The sequence below is a fragment of the Amia ocellicauda genome, chromosome 1 (genome assembly GCF_036373705.1).
Source record: "Amia ocellicauda isolate fAmiCal2 chromosome 1, fAmiCal2.hap1, whole genome shotgun sequence".
Lineage (NCBI taxonomy): Eukaryota > Metazoa > Chordata > Actinopteri > Amiiformes > Amiidae > Amia > Amia ocellicauda.
This window is the reverse complement of record NC_089850.1, coordinates 55675630-55697884: the sequence shown is the minus strand read 5'-3', so window position 1 is coordinate 55697884 and position 22255 is coordinate 55675630. Positions and strand designations below refer to the sequence as shown.

The 22255-nt window shown below is 41.4% G+C and overlaps 1 protein-coding gene across 1 annotated transcript in view; it reads left to right on the top strand.

The window, feature by feature from the left end:
* clmpa (CXADR like membrane protein a) overlaps positions 1–20658 on the top strand; it is a 49501-nt gene extending 28843 nt beyond the window's left edge. Inside the window, exons 2-7 of the mRNA XM_066709843.1 lie at positions 10621–10781; positions 12653–12854; positions 14073–14240; positions 14763–14885; positions 16010–16151; positions 16746–20658. Coding sequence (XP_066565940.1) covers positions 10621–10781; positions 12653–12854; positions 14073–14240; positions 14763–14885; positions 16010–16151; positions 16746–17070 — 1121 coding nt within the window. The 3' untranslated portion in view covers positions 17071–20658. The remainder of the gene's footprint in view (positions 1–10620; positions 10782–12652; positions 12855–14072; positions 14241–14762; positions 14886–16009; positions 16152–16745) is intronic.
* The last annotated feature ends 1597 nt before the right edge of the window (positions 20659–22255 follow it).

Below are 22255 nucleotides of genomic sequence, written 5' to 3'. Positions count from 1 at the left end.
GCTTTGAGTCAATAAAAAACAGATTAAAGTGCAGAATAAAATACTGTAAACTAACAATAGCACCAGTGGGGGGGGGGAACAAGAAGATTAATGACAGCTTGACCTTTGTCAGCTTGAAAAATTACCTTGAAAATAGAGGACGGTGAAAGTTAATAAAGCTACAGATATTTTCTGGAATAGTTATGAGTTTACTGTAAAGTCACATAGCGGTGTAACCTCAGGCACTTCCTCATATCACCTCATATCCAGTCCTGAGAGCTTCATTAGGAACACTGACTTTCTTTACTGGCAGAAGTCTGCTTCCAGTTTGCTTGGTAGTCTCCCCTTGCAGCTTCACAGCTTCTTGTGTTAATTATCGATAGAATCCTTAAACATTTTATTAAATACAAGCCTGCTGTGATACTCAGCAGGACAGTGATAAATTCAGGCCTGGAAAATCCACAGCATCGTCCCCTAGGATGTTCGATGCGTATGGTCCGACTAGAAAAATTGATCATTCACTCCCTAGTTTTGTTTCCTTTTAACATTCTAACATATTAGCCGTGACCGTGACATGTGGAAGAAATCACGAGAGCTGGTTTTGGCTTTATAAACTCATCAGGTTCTTTTGTGGTCCATTTTGTTCTAGAACACATCATTTGGATTCCTCCCAATTGTTCGGTTCAAATTTTGCTTCTCTGCTGCAACAAGCAACTTAGCAGAGAGCAGCGATTTGATAAGCGCTCTCATATAAATGTGTACGTTCGAGACTAAAGTGCTTCTGGTCTGAGCCCTTGCTAGTGTTCCTCCTAATGATTTGATGTTGCGATTTATTCTGATATCCCACCGCTGACTCTTGTGTTCAGGGGCGTGTTTTCATTTCTCATCTTCCACTCTGTGACCTATATTACTTCCATGTTCCTCTCTGTACACGAAGAAGAAACAATGTCAAGTGACAGATGCCTCAGAATCCCCTTTGTGCCAAAACCTCCTTTGAATTAAAACCATAACCACACATTTCATTTTTATTTTTTAACTGGAAAATGTAATCCTGCATTGGTAGAGTGTGGGGTTACAACACAGTGAAGCAACTACCTGATGTTTTATTAAAATAAAAAACAAAAAAAGGTTTAAATGGGCTTTCAGCAATGTTTCACCACGTGGGGTTGTGTAAACTAATAAACCCCTAATATCAGGGAAAGAACGGGGGGGAAAAACTTGGCTCGGTTTCTTCACATCTTTTATTAATCATGCTTCGTGGGTGAAATATTGACCTGCCTAAGAGGGAAGATCAGTGCGCAGTCATCTGTTTTCGATTTCATCCCCTACCATCTGGTGAGGTGAGCGATCATTTTGGACATTCCTTTTTAGAGATTAAAAAAAATTAAGCCGCGGAGAACGACGCGGGGCCGTCTGAAGCTCCCGTTTCGTAAGTCACATCCCGAGCTCTCCGCCAAGCGTGAGACAATGACCCTGCAGCACCGTAACCGTTTTGTCGCATTATTTTATGAGTGTTATTATGATTTATTTATCCTGCAGATGCCTTTATCCACCAAACACTACTGTACAATGCATATATATTTACACCACCACCCTATGAATCTGTGCGTTAAAGTGAGGAGAAGATTAGACTGATAATCTAAACAGATGTGACTAAAGGAGGCCTCAAAAGCCACTGCAGTCCTAATTCTCAGGGGTCAGAGAGGAGAGTGAGCAAGCAGGGCGTCGAGGATTGTAGGTTTTAAAAAGTGTTGTTAGGCTGTGGGTAGATGGTGCGAAGCGTTTAAAGGGTTAAAACGAGGTGGGGTGCCTGCTGAGGCGGCCTGAAGAGATTTCCAGAAGCAGCTAACCTCAGACGCTGGACTCGTAATCATTCCAAATCATTAAAAGCTGCGCTCCGGAACGCCAATCAAAACCCCCCGTATTCAAACAGTACGTCTAATGTCACAGTAGATTGTCTTTACTGAAATACTGCTCAGCTTGATCTTTAATTGACTGGCCACATTCTTTGTCTTCTTCTTTTGATTAATTTCTAGAACTCGGAATTCGAAATGCCACCGCCGAGCCTTTCGGGCGATCATCATCATCTCATTGACAGATTCCTAGAAACGGCGCTCTGGTGCCTCGCTGTTGCGGACGGCGCTGCAGCGGCTGCAGAGTGTGGCGTCAAGCGAATGCTGTTGCGTTTCCTCCCGAGGCAGGCGATGGCATTCTCGACGCGCGGGTCACACTGCGGCAGAGTAACCTTTACCAGCTGCAGGGCCACTGGCCCTCACACTGCCGCTGAAATATGCCCTGTCAGGCAAGATGGCCCGTTTGGTGTCATCAAGGCCGTAATAGTGGTGTATTTCATCCAAACAGCTGGCGAACTACCTGCTTATTCAGTCACAATGTCTCGGCCTGTCAGGCTACAGAGACCCATTGTGCATCATTCTCAATTTCAAGTGTTAGCTTTAATTTTTAACCCGAAGGCTGTTAGATTGTGCCCACACACTGAATGGCAAGTGAGACATCATTACAATATCTTGCATTTCTTGGAAACATGTTGGTGATTTTTCTCGGGCAGCTGCAGTTGGCATTGGTGGGACTTCATAAACCAGTAACACATTTGATTGCAGGGACACACGCACCCGGGGACACAAATGGAAATTGGGCTTCAAGGCATTCAAGACAGAAAACAGGAGACACTTCTTCACACAGAGAGGCGTCACAATCTAAACAAACTCCCCAGCGATGTGGTAGAAGCTGAACATTTGGGAACTGGATAGGATCCTTGGATCACTTAGTTATTAATGGACACCAAACGAGCACGATGGGGCGAATGGCCTCCTCTCGTTTGTAAACTTTCTTATGTTCTCATGTTCTTAAGATAGAGACAACCCTTGTGATGGCCAGCAAGCACAGCAAATGAATAGTCGCTTGTAAATGATGACTATTAACAGAAATTCATTAGCCGTCCAAATAATCAAACAGGACCTGGATCAGACCTAACTTACTGTCGGTTTCAAGCCTCTACATGTTTCTGACTATGGTTTGTTTACATGCCTTTAGTGTTTCTGCTACAGCAATCAAGTAAAATCTTTCAGCTTGTTTTGTGTCTGAGTCATTTTCTTTTTGTTTATTTGAGGTGTCGCCCTAGAGTTGAAGTTGAAAGAAACCAAAGATTATGTTTGTCTCAGGTGTGATTTGGAGAAGGTTTCGACTTGTTCTTCGCGTCCTGGTTCCAATTGTGAAAGAGAGAGATGTGTCGAAGCCCTGGAACATTGCGCTTGCTTTTCCACTGTCGGATAAGTAACTAAAGCTTGAGGTCTTTTTTGATATCGATGGAGTCCCTTGGCATCATTTCTCAGCACTGTAAACCACAGAGCTCGCTAAGCCACAGTATTACAACTGGAAACAGACCAGTGTTTCCAAACCACAACTAGAAACTGCTCTAATGGTGTCTGACTTCATAGGTTGAGCAAAATATGGAATTCCACTGAGTTATTTTTCAATTAGTCTCATGTTTTATGCATCACAGGTTTTAGCATCCATTGATGTTTTTGAAACCGTTCTACAAGCTATAAAAGAGAACTGCAGATGTATTTTTAACACTCAAAGGCACTAAATTACATCATAATAAAACCGGCAGAACGATATGCAGGAGGTGGAGGGCTTTATTTTATATTTGCGCTGGCCATCTACTATTATAAAATAAAGCACCCATCATGAGAGCCGAGACGACAATGATACATATCACATCCTCTGTTCCCACACCTAGTCAGCTGTATTTTTCCACCTAATGGACATAAAAAATTGCAGATTGCAGCAAAAGGGGCTTGGCAGCACAGAAGCTTATTAAGTATTGATCTCTGGAGGTCAGCGCTCAAAATCCTGCTCTAGCAACGTGAGAGGAGTTTGGCATTCAGCAAGCCGCAAATGGAGATTAGTCTGCATCACAGAACCACCACGAAATCTTGCCTGTAGGCTTGAGGCGACAGCCTGAAGGTTGACGGCGTGAGGGGAATGGACGACCGCCTCACGCCCTCGATCGGGGGAAAGGGCAAAGGCGTCAGGAGAGGGAAGTTTGCGAAAGATGTCCGTGGGAGTTTTGGGCGTACGGAAAGTCAGCTGTCAGTTTTTACATTCCTGAGCCCCAGTCCGGCCGCCACTGCCCCGACCTCCCACTTTAGTCCATGGGTGTAGCAGAACTGCTGGGGTTGGGAGAATTTATATATTTTTTGTACTTCTTCCCATGCCCTGCCCTTCCTCTAGAATAATGAAGTCACTGTGATAGAGTGATGCAGAACAGCCACATCCTTCCCTACCCGCAAGAGTCACCACAACAACAAAAACGTATATATATATATATATATATATTTAAAAAAAGCCCAGTTCCTTATTCCTGCGCTTGCCGATTCATAAGACTCATCTGCAAATCTTGGGTCCATTTAAGAACTTCGTCTTTCCTACACAATGCTTTGGTTTTTAAAGTTTGCGGTGCATTGTGGATCTCTTGCGCAGCCACTGTGGTGGGGAGAACATTTCGTAGAAATTCTGTAAAACAAATATACAAAACAACAAACCAAAATGTAATCGTATCCCCGTCTGTTTCTGTTCCTCTCCTGAACCTTTGCCGTCCAACTCCTCACTGTGTAATTTAAGTCCTCTGTGATAAATATTTCCTTTTCCTCTTTTGTAGAGCATATCCAAAAAAAATAACTTAATGCCACTCACAGCACGGGGGGGAAAACGGAGGGAGACAATAGCGATCTGTGCAGTTTCTTGGAAAAAGCCAAACGTGGTTCAGAGAATAATAATAAAAACAATCTTTCCAGAAAAGGAAAAAAAGCAATAATTTCCATTATGGAGCTCTAATTTCTAGACAGGATTTAAACATGTGTTTTCTTTTAATATTGCAAATTGCTGAGCCACTGCGTTCAAATCCTGCAGAAATGCCCCCCTGGCTAACTGACACGCACACAAACACGCACACACACACACACACACACACACACCCACACACACACACACACGCACACACACACGCACACGCACACACACGCAGGCACACATGCGATTCCAATTAAGGGCCACTGCCATGTCCGTGTTCCGGGGACAGCGCACGGACCTTGCTTATTAAAAACATTAGCGGATGGGTCCTCTGGGACACGCCTGTAGTGTGACCTTCCCCCGGCCTCCTTCCAAGATGTGGAGTTGTTGTTTTTAACACCGAATACCTCAATCCGCAGAGCGCTGGTGTTGGAAGGCAGTGGAGTGTGCGCAGGCCTCCGCTCCGTGTGTCTGGAGCCGCTGTCCCGCTCCAGGGAGACGGTGCCCTTTTGGCTCCACACACTCCAGTGCAGCAGCTCTCCAAAGAAAACACAAGGCTTGGATCTGACTCCCACCGGTGAGGCACCGAATGAAAGGAGCAGCTCTCCGCAGACATGCCTGTGTCTGTGGCGCTGAAGATCAGGGTTTTCTCCAGGCTTTGTACCAAACTAGAACCTGGTGTGCTTTTCCTTTTGTGTTTTGCCGTTAAGGGAAAATGAAATGCGTCAAGGTTGAAAAATAGAGCTTTTAAATGTACAGTAGGAATTCACCTGAGACATCATTCTTACAGTGACTTTTCTTTATCTTTCAGGTCACAGGTTTCTTGCCATTTAGTTCCCACAAATCATCTGAGGCTTTATTTATAGGAAAGCTTCTGTAAAGACAATAAACAACCCTATTGTGAATTTGCCTAAGACTTATACATGATCTGTTTTATTAAAATCCTTTTTTTTCTGTTGGGTTTTTGGTACTTTACGCGAACACGTGAAAGACAAGCAAAGGATGAGTTTCAACTGCACTTAAAGAAATGTGTTTAGAGTGTATTTGTTGCCTGGTTTCCATGGCCTGTTTCTGCTGTTCTGCGATGTCAGTGTTTCGAGTGTTTGTCGTAGTCAAGACTCATACTGTTTGGATCTTCCAGGAACCACATAAAGGTGGCAGAGAGGAAGTGAGTGGGAACGGCGTTTGCATTTGCCAACTTCAACAAACCAGACTTAATGCTGATGTTCTGTGAACTCTGGGTTGCGAGTTTCGAGTCACACGAAACACTCAGAGAGACGGAAAATATGAAGAGAACCTGACCGCCACTCATATATATTACGATCACATGCAAAATTCAGACTAAGTAAGCAAGTTTTCTTTTTTCTTTCTCTTGTATATTTATATATTTATTTTTTGACAGGAGAATCCTTTGGGAATGATGTAATTACATTTTTTGCTGAGAGAGAAATCTGTGGGGGAATTAAAATTTTCTATCATAAAACCAATATACCATTTTTATTTCTTTATTTATTTCTTTGGATTCCAGCGCCAGGCAGACGAGCTCGCCCTGCATTCTTGACTAAGACAAAGTTTCGGAAAAAGTTACTAAACACTGAGCTGTTCGCTTCACTGCACACGTATCGGATGCTTCCAGTAGTCCCTGTGTTGTCGCTGTGGTCAACTTTTGCCCTCAGATTTCATTCCATAACAAATGTATTTGCTTCTGAACAAGTTGTAGTTATACTACTTCCTTTATAGTTTAAATGACTTCTTTGCCCAGGTGTTCAATCAATCAATCAACACCAAGGAGTCCCAAGAATACACTCCAAACACCGAGCGAGTTTTCTTTTAGATTTCTTTGAGAAATGTTTCATGATACTTCCCTGCGATTTAATAGTATGTCACCCACAAGGGCCACATTCCTCGTCAGCAGAACTTGTCGCCACTGTGGAAGGCAGCAGATTATGTAGCTTATCCCTTCAAAGCACAGCCTGCAGTCAGTTAAAACACAGGCTTTGATTTCAAAAGCAGGAAAGAATTCATGACTTAACCAAATAAACCAGGGGAAAATATTTGTGTGTGTGTGTGTGTGTGTGTGCTCCAAATAATTATATCCAAAGGAAGCGGGGGGAAAATATGTGTAATTGCACCTCTATTAAAAAGGATATGCAGGATTGGAACTTATAATTAAAGTCACAAAACAATGTAGATTAACATGGTGTGCCATATTTCTGGCTGCAGCTTTTGTTTGCGATTTAACACTGCGCTATCTCTACATGGAGGAGTTCAAAGACTGCGGCCTGAGGAGATATTGTGGCAAAACGCAGAACGTCTGTGTGGAACGTGTCTGTTTTCTGTTGTAAATAGCGGTTTGGGTTTGTCAAGTAGATTCCAGTTTCACCTTTTTTGCCGGGATGCTGGGCTTTAAATCTTCTCCTTCCAATTCGGGCAGCACTTTCATCCGTAAGTGCAAGAAACGCAATCAAAAATTAAGTCCTGGTTTAATTTTAGTTGCACTTTTAAGTGCTGTGGTACATCTAGACATGAACATCTAAATATTGCAGAGCTGCTGTTCATTTTAATTTAACATTTTCGGGGACTTTTTCTTCGGCACAACGTCATGTGGAAGGGTGGTGAGTGAGGCGCGCACATTATAGAAATGAATTTTACATTTTACCGCACGAGGGAAGGAAAGCTGATGAAGTTGAAGCAAATATATATTTGTTCCTGTATGCCTAGGCGGTTGAAGTGATGCAATACCTTTCCCCCTTTTTGTTGGCTAGATGGATCTGTCACACGGGGTAAGATATAATGCTTTTGCAAACAATAGCCTGCCTGAGCAATATTCACTGCGTCTGAAGGCAGTTGGCACCGTGTGGCCCAGCACCATGTGCCAGTTACTCATTTGGGATATGAGACTCGGAAGAGCTGTTAATATTATATAGCCTATTCTTCAACCTACATGCAATAGGTGTGATTTAGTGTTTTTAATGTGGCCTATGCGTTGAATTATGGATCTAGTAAATTTAAACATATCCGTACGGCACTATGCATCGGGACAGTGTCAAAATAATGTGTGTTTATAGACCCCCTGTCTTCTCCAAGATAATTCAAGCATGAACGCCGACTTAAAGACTGGAGCAAACAGAGCCTTGTAACGAACAGTATGGAAAAGCGAAAATACAGTGTGTGACTGGGCTGACCCTGTGTTTTCACAATTACTTGGGCACCCGGTGACACTTCGAGAAAAAAAGAGTCATATTGAAAAGCAGTATGAAAGCAATCTTTCGTTCTTTTTTTGTGTTGTTGTCTGAGTTTTAGGTCAGAAGCGTTTTCATTAACAAGGCCCCAGCCCAGGCAATGTGCTGACTGGGTTGCGCAGCTTGACTTTGGGCGATGTTAAGGGTATCGGTGCTGGTTATGTCCCACTGGCTGTACTATAATAAGATTTTGAGAATCTGTAGGGCGGAGAATTTACTGGAGCACAACTCCCCCTAGGGCATCTTCATAGAAATTGGTTCCTTCACTTGCATGAGGCTCTTTCAGCCAAGCTGCTCGGCTCCTTTTGTTAATTATCATGCATTCCTATTCTGCCTGGACCGGGCAAGGACACAGTGTTGCCAAGCCAGAAATTACAGTGCACAGCTGATCATGATCCAAAAAGGAGGAAAAAATGAAATAACTGAATACATTTTTGTTTTTTCCTCTTGCCTGAGCCCACGATCATTAACATAGCAAGCTTATCACTACGATAAATGCACAGCGCTCCAGTCTGAAGAGCCTCCTTAACATTACTTTGTGTTTCTACTAGGTCAGCCTGCTCCAGAGTAAAAATAAACCTCCATGCACGACAATGGCATTCCTTCACCGGGAAACTTTCGAGAGCATTTGCCGCAGCTTAAAAGTCCAGGGAAATTTTTCTGCTGTTTTATTTGTGGAATTAAATCCTGGATTTGCTTCTTGTGAAGTGTCTCTTTGAAAGCAAACCTCTTCCAAATGGTCTAATTCAGTAATCGTTTGTAAAAAAAAAAAAATTACACAAATAGAACAACAACAAAAGTGTAAAGAGGCTTAATTTAAAATTAGAAATTGGTCAATACAAACTAATTTCTCGAACAAGCTCAGCTGTAAATATAGAGACATCAGCTGAGTTCAGTCTTGATCACGTCAGTTACTGAGCACGGGCTCTGAAGTCTCTCTGACGATCACTGCAATTACCCCACAATAGAAATGCAAAAAGGAATAAATTATTGTTTTCATTTCCCTTGCATTTTTCAGCTATGAGAAAGAGAAGCAATTATAAATAATGACAAGAAAAGAAACACATCTGAGTTTTTTAGGGGGTTATTTCATTTCCACAGACGTTAAAAGCTTGTAGCCAAATGTAAACATATTTCTGAGTGTGATATCACCGAATTTCTTGAACCAGCTCTGCCCCTGTTTATGAGATACACGTGTCAAAAGGAACAGTAATACAGGATTGATACTATGTAATGCAATGTTATGATTTCCTTTACACACTTCTTCTTCTTTTGACACATTTACAGCAGCTTTTAGTGAGAACATTTCTAGACATATTGTGTGTGAGAAGACCCTTAAAAACAAACACACCAACAAATCCACAAAAGTCTCATTGCAGCATCCATACTGTAAAAATCCCCATCTTTTTGTGATTTGTTACTTTGCATTTAAGTGCTTTACAGGTGGTGTGGGTTGGTAAGAGGTCAAAAAGCATTAGCACAGGAAAGCAGCAAGCAGGGGGAAAACTGTAAGAATTTGCAAGTATAAATTGTAAAAAGCAGAGATTATATTGCAGCGCGAAACCATCTGGGCAACAGCATGCCTGACTTGTGTTGGAGGGCCCCGCTCCCCACGGGCAGCCCGTAGCGCACCAGGCCAGCCCCCGCCTCTCCTCCTGAAGCAATTAAGGATGTGCATCAAGGACAGCCAGAAAACCTCAGGAGTCCGGAGCACTTAACTCGGCAGGGTACCTTTGCGACTTGTAAAACCCAAAAGCGAAACACAAAGATAAATTACTCTGTAAATACCGCATAAAAAAATAATGTAGCGTTATACCCAGAGGAGGTATCTTCTGCTGGGGGGCAGAGGCGAACAGCAGGGCAGATTGGCTTGCACTTTAGTTGGACAAGAGAAAGTGTCTGTGCGGGACTGAGAGAAATCGATCACGTTTTGTCCGCAGAGAAGCTCTTGGAGACAATCTCGGCCGGGATGCGAGAGCGGAGTTACTGAAGCAGTGTGAACGTGGTGCAATGCATGAAGTACAGCAACGTCCAAAAAGGAAATCAGGCCTCTGTCTTTGATGTGAGGATTTTTGGATTAGCTATCTCACCCATTCCTACAGTACAGATCTGTAATGTCTACTTGAGTGTCTGCGTCCTTCACACATGCGACGGGAAACTCTAAGTATCATTCCAAGTGCGATAGGAAAGAAAAGGCCTCTTCAAAAAAGTAGCTCTTTGGAAAGAAGGCAAACGGCGGACAGGAGTAATTCTGCCTGAGATAAGTGTGTCTGTAGCCCAGTCCATTTTCATCTATAGCCCCACCAGGTGGGTGGAATTACAAATGACTGCCGGAGATGGAGAGCAGACCCTCACTTAAATCCCAGTGACGCCACTCCCTAATACCCCTTGTGCTCCTCACTATCCGTAGATATAATAAACAAGGATTATAACCTGAAGAAAACAGTACTACTGACACTGAGGCAGCCTGCAATCACGCTGAACACTGCTGCTCCTGAGCTTTCCAACTTTCAATACGAGTGAAACACCACTAAGAGCGTTTTAATTGAATTGAAAATGACAGAGCAGGTCTTGTTGTCGTTCGCAGTTCTGCTGAGTGTGCTGACCGTGTGCGCCCAGACGGAGATGAAGAGGGTGGTGGGAGACAATGCCACCCTGCCCTGCCACCATCAGCTGTGGCAGATGGACACCAAAGCGCTGGACGTGGAGTGGTTGCTGCAGAAGCCTGGCTTGAAGCAGCAGACTGCGGTGAGCTTGCCTTTAATTACTCATGGCTGAGCAACTTCTACTTCTTCTCCTTTTCCTTTTCCTTCCTCTTTTAGCAGTAGTAGTATCAGTAATAGTTGTAGTATAACTATTGCCTTGGATAATGGTGCCTACCATATGAGTACAAAATAGCAATAACCATAACACCTAATCATAATAAGATTAGCAGAAGCAGTAGTAATTGTGACACCGTTGAACATGCATTCAATAAGTCAAAGTCAAGTGCAGGAATATATTTCAGCCATTAACTGCTTGTCTTTTGTCGGTGCAGATTAGTTCAGTGCTAAAACACTTCCATGTTAACTGACATCTGTGAGATTAAACCGCACGTATACAGTCTCAAGAGCAATAGCAGGACTTTAAAACCATTTGAAAAGAGTTTGTCTTCTCCAGAGCAAATTGTGAAAAGCTTGACAGAAAACCCTGTGCGAGAGACACGGTTAAAGTAAACAAACAAGCAATGCTAATTCGGCATCTGTCTGACAGTGTTTTGTGAGTGAAATTGCTGTAACAGCTTGCTTTAAACTCTAGACAACAAGAACCAACAACAATAACAACAACGGCAAAAAAAAAAAAAAAGACAACCAAAGAGGATTTTTATATTAAATAAAAAGCTGCAGGAAGATTTTCTGTCAGTCTGTTAATTCATATGTTTTCCCTTTAGAACTTGAAAGCAGACATTTCATTTTCTGATAGTATTGTAGTACAAGGCATCAAGAGCTTTCTAGTGGCATTCAGATTGCATTCTACCAGTACATCAAAATCTTCTGCATTGATTATAGGTAAAATACTATCAGAGGCTGCTACTTAGCTGTTTGGTCAGAACATTACAAAGATCGTAGAACAGCTTTCATTTGCAGCAACGATCTGTTGATTTTCTGTTGATCTGTTGATCTCATATTCCAAAAAACAAAAAAAAGGAGGACTAAAGTGCTTTGATATTCATAATGAATTAGTACAACACTTTGAATATTTAACTGGAAGTTAACAGAAAGCATTCCAGACTCCGATAATTAAAATTAAAGAGCTCTGCAAAACTGACTCTGGGAAGCATGCGTAGGACACAAGGAATGAATTATAAATGTTTGCTCTCCTCTAAAAATACATGCTGGAAAAAACAGAAGCTTGTCAATATTTGCACATTGCAAATATTTGAAGATTCAGGGGGAACTACACAGCGTAACAAGGGGCCAAATGGCTCTGTGGAAACTTCACTTGAGGCACCAGGGGCGGCTTTACTATATTTAAGCCTAGTCTGAATCCAGGGCACCAGACCTATTCCCATCGGTTAGCCTGGCATAGCTAAGTATGCAAATGAGCATCACCAACTCCCATATCAGTGAGAGATTTGCTGAGGAAAACGTGTAGCAACACTTGTGCTGACAGCCACGGTGTGATTTTGCTTCCTGTAGCGGCTGAGGTACACCACCAGTCAGATACTGAGGTCCAAAGGCAATCGCGCATGAGAGCCCGGGTCCCGGCATCGCCAGTGGCTACGAACATTGTGTCTCGGCGGGCGGTTAAATAGAATTAGAAAGAGCACCAGTGCAGGCAACCTGATGAGATTTGGCAATTCGGAACTGGAAATGCTCAGGGGGTATCCGGGGTTGAGGATCGTGTTGAGCTTGCAGAGTCAGGGAAAGACTCCCTTGTGGTCCCACCTGGCACTGTGGCTCGCTGTTCTCAGTGCCAACTTCAGAAGAAATCCTCATGAAAGAAATGAATATCTCAGATCAGCCGTGCAGTATTGAGTGATGGAGAAGTGTGATCGATAAGGGAAGCAGATGAGCATGTTTTGATGAAAGTCAGGGAAGAGATCCTTAATGTTTTGTATCTGTTTGTCCGGCTCACAGGTGATCACGTATTCAGGGAGCTCTGTCTACACCAACATGAACGAGGACCAGAAGGACCGGGTGTCGTTTGCTGCAGACTACCTGAAGGGGGACGCCTCTCTCCTGATCAGGGACCTCCTGCTCACGGACTCTGGAGAATACAGCTGCAAGGTCAAGAATGTGGGGCAGTATCAGTGGAGCATCGTCAACCTGATAGTCTTAGGTGGGTCTTCAGCAGTGCCTCCATGCTGGCAATAACGGCATCGTTGGTTCCTGATATATTTAGGCGGAAGAGGGAAAAAACTTGACAAAACTGCTTTTTTGTCGTTTGTTTATTTTTCTTGGTTTACATGTACAATTGGCAAGCCTTTTTTCAATCCCCCTGCTTCCACCAAAGTGGTTAAATTTAAGATTGACTGTGGTTTAATGTATATTTTATTTTCTCTTACACAAGTTCTCTGTTGTGTTTCCATCTCTTTGGAGATTTACATTTTCTACTAATCTAAAATCCTATTCAATATTAAACTCCCCCTGCCATTTTCATGCATTTAACAGACTAGTCATTTATTATTTGCGCGTTTTGGCCAAAACCTAAAGGGAATACGATAAAAACTGTAGTATAAATGGTGACCGACGGACCAAAACATTGCTTACTGTATCATCTCTCTTGAGGTCTGAAATACTAGAAAAAACAGCCCTTGTAAGAAACATGCGTTTTCTCCATAAAATGTCTGTCCTGTATAATTAAATCCAGACATGTCGTTCAAATGTATTTTGATGTTGTCTGTTTTGAATTATTTAATTCCAGTGCTTAGAGTTGTCATTCAACTTTCATGGCTATTATGAGGCAGATCTACATATGTCAACAGGAAGGAATAAAATCTGCCTTTCAGTTTTTTCTCAGGATAGTTGAACTTGGCAGAGTAATTTTGCAATCTTAGAAATGTGTTTTTGTGAAATATGAAACAGCAAGGATTAAAGAGAAATGTACACTCAGGCATACAATATATGGATAATCTGTATACATTTGAAACTAATATGTTAAAGCATTATAGGCATTAGAATAATTAGTGTTCAGTTTAATTAATACAGTTTATGAAGAAAAAAATGCCCACAGCTTTTTGATGACACATTCAATTTTGACCAAGGAACATCTGCATTTTTCTTGCTCAACACAGAAGCAATAGCTTGGCAGCGGAGCCAGATCTAGTCACCCTTGAGTTACGTAAACGGTTTTGACAGTGACACAAGATGTATAAGAAGGAATAGTCCGTAACTCCCAGATGAGATCAATTTGCTGCATGCTGGTGAATTATTCCATGCAACTCAGCACAAAAGCAAATGGCAGTTATGGAGGGTGGGCAGATGGGCTTCCCTGCGTATTACAATATCTTGTAATTTATTTATTTTTAATTTATATTTTTTAACTTTTTTTGTTCAGTCAAGCCATCGAAACCTAGGTGTTGGAAGGAGGGAAATCTGCAGGTCGGCAGTACTGTGAAAATGAGTTGCAAGTCCTCTGATGGATCCGATCCCATTATTTACAAATGGGAGAGAGTGCTGGACAAAGGCAAGACTGTGGGCAAGCTTCCTCTGCAGGCATATTTCGGTGAGCTGATCATTTGGCTGCCCCCAGGAGCCAGATTTTTACTTTACAATGTTAATGGGAAATCTATATGGTGTGTTAAGGATAATTCCATTTGTGTGTTGGTTTGTTTGTGTGTTTGTGTTTTAGAATTATTACAGAGAAAGAAAAATGACCTGTATTGGTTGATTGATTGATTTTTCATGTTTAATGGCCCTTGCAGAACAATTTTCCATTTCATATTTTCTTTGGAAACCAAACTCGGCTCAATGGGGCATTTCAGAAATTCTTAACACTTCCAAAATACTATCTTTCCCTGTCTCTGTTTCTGCCAAGATTAAATAAACATTCGCTGCTTAGGAACAAACACATGGCCGTTCCTCTCTCTGCATTACAGTGCAGATTTATTAACTTAATAAGAAATAACACAGACTTACGTGAAGTAGTTAATGAGGGGGTCTGTGAACCAGCCGGCTAACGTTGGTGATTTGACCCAGCAAATTCCAGTTTTGGCCTTCATGTTTGTCTGTTTATCTGTTCTCTCAGATAAGAAGAACCCTGAGATCATCACTCTGTCAAACCTGACTCAGGAGAGTACGGGCACATACAAGTGTACAGCCAGCAATGATGTAGGGGCAGAGAACTGCATCATTGAGATCACCATCAATTGTGAGTATCTGCGCTGGCTCTGTAAATCTCTGCAATACTGAAGGATTGATGCGGCAGTTAGTGGGCCCGGCCATTGCATTGTCTTCGACTCTCCTGACTCAGCATCCCAGGAGCAGGGGGCTGGCCAGGAATCAATGTCTGCTGGTCATTACCGTTGCATTGATCCAGCATTTTCAAACAGCTATGCGTCAACGTCGCCAACACAATCAGCTTGCGACACTGAACAAACATTTTCCCAATTACTTTAGTACACTAGACAGTGCCTACACCAACTTGTTTTTTTATTTTATAAGCTATACACCCTAATAATGGATTCAGGACAGTAAAATCATTGCAGAGCTTGAAGCAGTATGGCAAGCCCTGATACAAAACACAGCGAACCGTGGTAAAGAGAGTGTAAACACGCTAACACCTTGGGAAAGTGAGGATATGTACTGTGGTCACATTTTCATATGGGATCTACTGGATGACAAAATGTGTTTCTGTTATAAACAAACACGCTGTTAACTATGAGCCTATGTCACTCCTAACAGCTGTGAGCAACCATTAAGAAAAGCAGATGAAATTCAGCTTGGGCCCAATGCCTCTTTCATTCCAATGGGTGTTGATTGAACAGCTGGAATCATCTCACTTCTTGTGTCTGGCATTACTGTGAGAGGGACCCTTTCATTAGATGTTCATAATCGTTTGCATTAAGGCATGTTTCCCAGTGACAGATGATTCCAGCCATGCAGGATCATACGTATGAGCGGGAAACAGCATTTCAGAAACCTCTTCAGTTCCCCCTTCAACAAATAATTACCCGAAGCAAAGAGGATGAGAAAGCATATGCATAAGAGCGAAAACAATATAAATTATTAATCCTTTTCCCCTTGTTCCTCTTGACGTAGATGTTTGTTATTTCGCCAAGTCTTCATCGCATTGTTATTCCATGGAGGATGAGCGTTACAGCTCTGAGGACTTCTCAAAAGAGTGTAGACAATGGCATGGAAACAAATGATTGACTGAAGAAGGAGAGTGAATGTAAAGTACAATTATGGCTGTAATTCACAAGGGGGAGGGACCTGTATGTACTGCAGCAGAGTTTGCCGGTGTGAGTGCTGTGTCTTGTGCCTTGCTTTCAGATGTCCGAGGAGTTGGGGTGGTTGCTGGAGCAGTGGTAGGGGTGGCCTTCGGAGTGCTTCTCATCTTATTCATCATCTGGTTGGTCTTCCACAAGAAGGAGAAGAAGAAGTACGAGGAGGAAGAAACTCCAAATGAAATAAGGTAGATTATATTATACTTGTCACCAAGCCCAAGGTCTATGTTCCACAAGCATTCAAACGCGGGCATTTAAAAACCAGGTCGTTCAGAATAGATAGGTCGCCATATTGGCCGGGGCTTGGCTGTTAAATGATCTGTTTGCCTCATAGTTTGTGTTACATCATGTTTAGGCATGTGTTATTGTCCGTTGTCTGCTGTGAACTTTGCATCACTGTGTGTAAGCTACAGTGCACATGCCTGCTGAATATTACATGAAGCCAACTCATTTGAGCTCTATGTTTTGGAAGTCCAGCATCAACAGACACAAGTAGGTAAGAGATATGGGAGTAAGCAATCATCTTCACATCATGCTGTGGTGATATCGGTCCCTGATCAGTGCCCAGGAACACTGTCAGTGCATTTCAGAGGTCCATGTCTGGCATTTCAGGGCACACCAATCACAATCAGATTATTTTGCAAGCGTAAACACAGTAAACAGAGTCTGGCATGTCCAACTTTCTGCTGCCACTCCATGATTCCACTGTGCTCACTTTATTACAACGTTGCCACTCTTCTTTTTGGCTTATTTGGTTACTTCTCTTTTGTTTTCCCCTGCAGGGAAGACGCAGAGGCCCCCAAAGCCAAACTGGTGAAACCCAATTCTCTCTCTTCATCTCGCTCGGGCAGCTCTCGCTCAGGGGCCTCCTCGACACAGTCAATGGTCCACAGCAGCGCCCCCCGCGGCCACCGCCCACGCCCTGTCACCACACTGAAAGAGAACGGACAGCCTCCCACCTTCACCCCGTCCCCACCCACCTACACCCAGGTCATCACGAAGGAGACAGAGCCCGACAACACCAAGCTCAGCCCTGGAAACCTGACCAGGATGGGGGCCACGCCTGTCATGATTCCTGCCCAGACCAAGGCCTTTCAGACTGTCTAGGAAACCCTGCAGGCCCCCACGAGGAAAGCAGACGAAAACAACAAATGTACTCTTTGCTGAAAGACACTCTGAAAAGGAAAACAATAATATAGGATGTAATTGAAGGGATCTTTGTAGGGAACCAGGAACAGACAATTATATATATTTCAATGAATGCATTCTAAAAAAAGGAAAACAAAAAGCAGCGTAGGCCCCCGTTCCCCCCAGATATCTTCTCAATTTTTGGGAAAGGTGAAACGTTTTTCTATGTTTTACTTTGTTTATTTTAAAGTTCCAAGTCGAGGAGATGGGCGAGTAAAATCCACCGTATATTGGGATTACAGTTCTTTTTTCTTTTTTCTCTGAACTCAAAGAATAACAGCATGGAGGAATGAATTGCAGTGTGTTACCTTACATAATTTCCAGGTACAAAATAATATTACTAAAAAAATTAAAAAGAGCCAAAGATGTTCCAGCAACCAGGACAAGAAGATGACAAGCCCCTGCCGTACAGCTACAGCTCCTGTCAACCGTGTCGCCCTGGTGGACTGTGAAGAACCACTACGTTATTTAAACTCTTGCTTCTCTGACTCTTGATGAACCTATAAACCTATAAATGTATGAAGCTTCCAGCACTTTCTGGAGGAGGTGAGGAGGGTGGAATTGCAGACAAACCAACTCGAAGACTCGACTTCAAGCACCTCATGACTTTTTCAAAGACGATTCCAGTGTCAATACGGAACGAGTCCAGTCTTGGCTAAGAGCATGTGGTCCACTTCCTTTTTGTGGAGCCGTAAGGCAATTTGTGGGACAGGAGGTGTGGGAAGAAGTTGTCACAAAATCTGTAGTTTCTGATTACCTTATTCATTTGAAGCATTTTCATAGCAAGTGTTTCTTCAGCTACTGACACCTTTTTCAACTTCTGCTCTGCTTTTTTTATCCATGCTGCAGCGTTCCTCCTTCGGACACACGCATATATTCATAGGCAATCGTGTACTGCTTTCTAAATCTGTCGAAATTCATTGTAATGTGTGAGCTTTGATCAGGAAGTGATGGATATTCTATAGATGAGTCTGTAGAAGCTTCTAATCGGGAAAGTACGAGAATGATACTTTTTCATTGTTACGCTATAGGTTATAGATTCTTAAGGATGTTATAAGGAAATGAGGGAAACTGCTGTAAATCAGTTCTGAAAACGTTCAAATCTGTTCTCAGATGTTGAAGTTGGTTCATCACTGCTTTTTTGAATGTTTTTTTGGTTTGTTTGTTTGTTGTTTTTCTTTTATTATTATTTCCTAGGTTGGAAGAACCAAAATTAGTTAACAAAACTAAGAATGTGTGTATAACAAACAGATTAATATTGCAGAATATTTTTCATTACTTGATATACTAGGGATTTTGACACTTTTAAATGGTACTTTGGCACATACATAAGAGTAGGTGGATTATATTATTGAATGAGAATGACAGATATATTCACAGTACAACTAATCACAAAACATTTTCAATACAACAGATTTTTAGATGGCATATCCTTTTCAGTTTCATAGCATTGTATTTTCAACTTGGTCATTACACCATTGTGTTTTTCATATGTTAGACTTTTAATAATTGTTAATCTACTATTTTGAAGGGTATCAAACTGGTTTCATTTACACCTATATTTCTGTCTAATAAAACTTACACACAAAACAATTGGATGAAAAACGTAGCCCTGGAGATGTGCCTTTATGATTCCTTCTTTCTTTAAAAAATGATTTAATATATAAATATACTGAATGAAAGAGAAGAAAAACATTTGACAGAAATACAGGGGGACATCTTAGCTCTCATTGCTGACTTGGACTCCATTCATAAAACCCTATAAAATGAATATACTGAACTGAAAATATTTTAAATGGCTGGGAAAATATATTTAAATATGTTGGCAAATATAATAAAATACAAAACTATATTTACATATGTTTAAACACACATTTCTCTCTTAGGAATTTGTGTACACTTTCTCCACTCCTTTATGTATCAGATTGGGTGTTTTGTGTAGCTGCGTATCCCAAAATAAGCAAGTGCCACAGTTTAGGATTAATTTAAAAGAAAGAAAGAAAGAAAGAAAGAAAGAAAGAAAGAAAGAAAGAAAGAAAGAAAGAAAATAACTGTTTGGGTGATGATATACATCAATGTCAAAGTATATGATTTCATAGGGGCTTCTTGAGTTATTCATGCAAGTGTTTATGGAATAATATATGCAGCATAAGCTCAAACAACAAGGGAACGAACTACACGTCTGAATTAAAGGGGCACTAATTAATTACGTTGGGTATAATGAACCTGTTAGGGAAATTAATTTGTCACAGGTGGTCAATACACGAGGACACATCACATAATGCTATTTTTCCATAACTCTGCTCCTTGCTTCTTAGGTAATTAAATGAGTCATGCCCAGTTACATTTCTGTCCCTGCTTCGCTGATTTTCGAGACAACGGAGCTGGAAAATTCCGGCCCAGATGGACAACAACACAGCCGTCCGGAATGAGACCCATGAAGTGTTTCTGTAATATAGACACTTATTGCTTTAATGTATTTTGTTATATTTGCAATGTTTTTCCACTGTATTTTTCTTGCCATGTTCCAATATTGCAATACATATCTGACATATAAGTTTAGAATATGTTTCTTGATACTTATTTTCCATGTCTGGCCATCATCACAGACACATAAGTCTAGGTGGTGAATTTATCTGGTGTTAAGTTACGCTATTAGTGGAGGATTAAAACCCTTATGGATTCATTAATAAGCTAGAAATGCAATTTAATAGACATAAAGACCTTTTTAAAAAAATATGGATACATCTACATACATTTAACCTTTTCATTTTAACTGAGAAAGCATCTTTTTCATTTTTACATAAGAGATAAATATTTACTTTATAGTTACAGAAGCTTAATTATATTCTATGTACATCCTCAGAAGGTCAACATCATGTCAAATTAGCTGAATAAATATAAATAAATACATTACAAACCAATGGGAGAGGCAGAAACAAACAAACACTAACTTCTTCCGAACTGCAAGGATGAAGACAAATATGATCAGTTTTCCCTTCTGCTGAAACTTTTGCAGTCCTCTAGTGTCCAAAGTTACAGTGCCATAATGTACCTAATATAATGTGACTTTTTTTAGCTGAAATCCCATCGCTGACATCACAGCCTGCAACTGTCTGTCTTTTTATGACTGTGGACAAGTCGTTCTCTGATTTGAGTGCGTCCCCCAAAGAGACAGCCTTGTTATTTTTATTCCCTCAGAATAAAGTTGATGGATGAAATGTCAGGAAATATTAGGAGTGACTGATGGTGTAACACCCTTAAGGTTAGCACAATGGATTCCTTTTAGATAACCTGGGAGTACCTCGCTCCTTGCAGACAGTCAAGTGCATAAAATGTTCATCCGGAAGAGGCATTGTTGGAACTTCTCGCCGAAGGATGTGAGAGAGCATGGAAAATGGAAAAGGGGAAAATGTATTTTTGTGCTGGCTGTTATTCTTACACTAGAAGAGGATTTGTTGAAGGGGAAAAAATTCTCTTAAACAAGATGAGACCTGCTGAATTCCAGATGTGTTTGTGTTGTATCTCCACCTGTTCAATATCTCACTATACTGTACCTCCGCAGTGCCACAGGGCTTTTAGTCTTCTGTCTGTGAAATCCCGAGCCCTTTAACCTCTCTAAACTACATTTTCATCCATGAACGGAACTGCTATAGAGAAGGGAAGGCACGGGCGCTTATATGTCCGTCGGCTGCTCCTGTCTTCCACAAAAACCCTTTCAGTGCAACTTCTCAAGCTCTCTGCTACTGCACTCCACGAAAGACCACTGTCTCTGGTACGTGTTAAATCCATATGTTGTACAAATGGGGGAACGAGGGTTTAATTTAATTTAATTGCATCAAATCAAAGAAAAACTGGATTACTGACACAGTTCGAACCACATCAAGCTGCAAAGCTTATGAAATGAGCAGCAAGTTGCAAATGTCTTCAGGCCCTTACAAAACTAAATCCGTAGTCTTTACTGAACTGAAATAATTATGGGGTAGCAAACAAAAACACAAAACAAACAAAAGTTTAGTAGTAGTTTAGTAGTTTTCATCAATCAAAAGTATACAGATGCTTTCTAAACACCTTAGTATCACATTTCACAGACACAAGCACGAGGAACAAACACAGGAAACATTGACACTGAAAAATGAAACCATAAATTATTGATTTAAGGTCTACTATATTTCATCTATATCTATTTCCACTGTATTGCATTCAATGTACAATAACTTATACTGCAGGCCTGTGATTCCCCATATTGTGAACTGCATATGCATTTTTCAAGAGAAAGGGATTGTTTTAACACTAGGACATGTTACTATGGAATGGCTTTAACCCTTAATCTGTAAATACACCAGAAAGGAAATGTTTAGTATTTTCCTTCTTATTTTTCTCCCAACTCTACGTATTTTGCACTTTCATATTCTCTGCTCAGTTCTGTCTGTTACAAGTGTATGTTGGTGTCAGAAAAACGCCAGCACGGTACAATACGGGGAACTTTAAGCCACTGTTGACTTTCCCTCAGTGTTCATTCTTGCCACTTTCTTTGATTTTGTTAATTGCTGAGATGTTTCAAAATAATTCAGACAAACAATACGAAACGTGTAAATATGTCCTTCACAAGTAAATTGTATATTTTTTACGATTTCTGAATGATCACTGTTTGATTTGTAATAAAATATGCAATGCCAAGTTATTCCGCACCGTAGCGTTTGCTTGGGTCGGTCATAAACTTGCAGCAGATGAATGGGTTCGATAGCCTGTGTTTTATTGCACACCTGTAGGTGATTCACCGATTGGGAGTGATGACACGTGTGTTTTGAGTTTTACACAACTGGTCAATGTGTCTCCCTCTGTCCAGCCAGGGAGCTTCTGACACAGATGAGGTGCAGTAGGGAGTAAATCCAGTGTCTCTCAATTTCAGTTGCTTCAGGCTGGAGCCAGATAACTTTTATAACCAAAGTAAATATAGAGGCATTTCCATTAGACATGGTACTGATGACAGTCATATTTTAATGATGAAATCAAATACAGTATACCAGTCTCTGTGTTACTGTTATTAGTCCTACAACAAGTCGTTTCAGCTATAATTGAGGGGAGGGGGTATTGTTTGCCT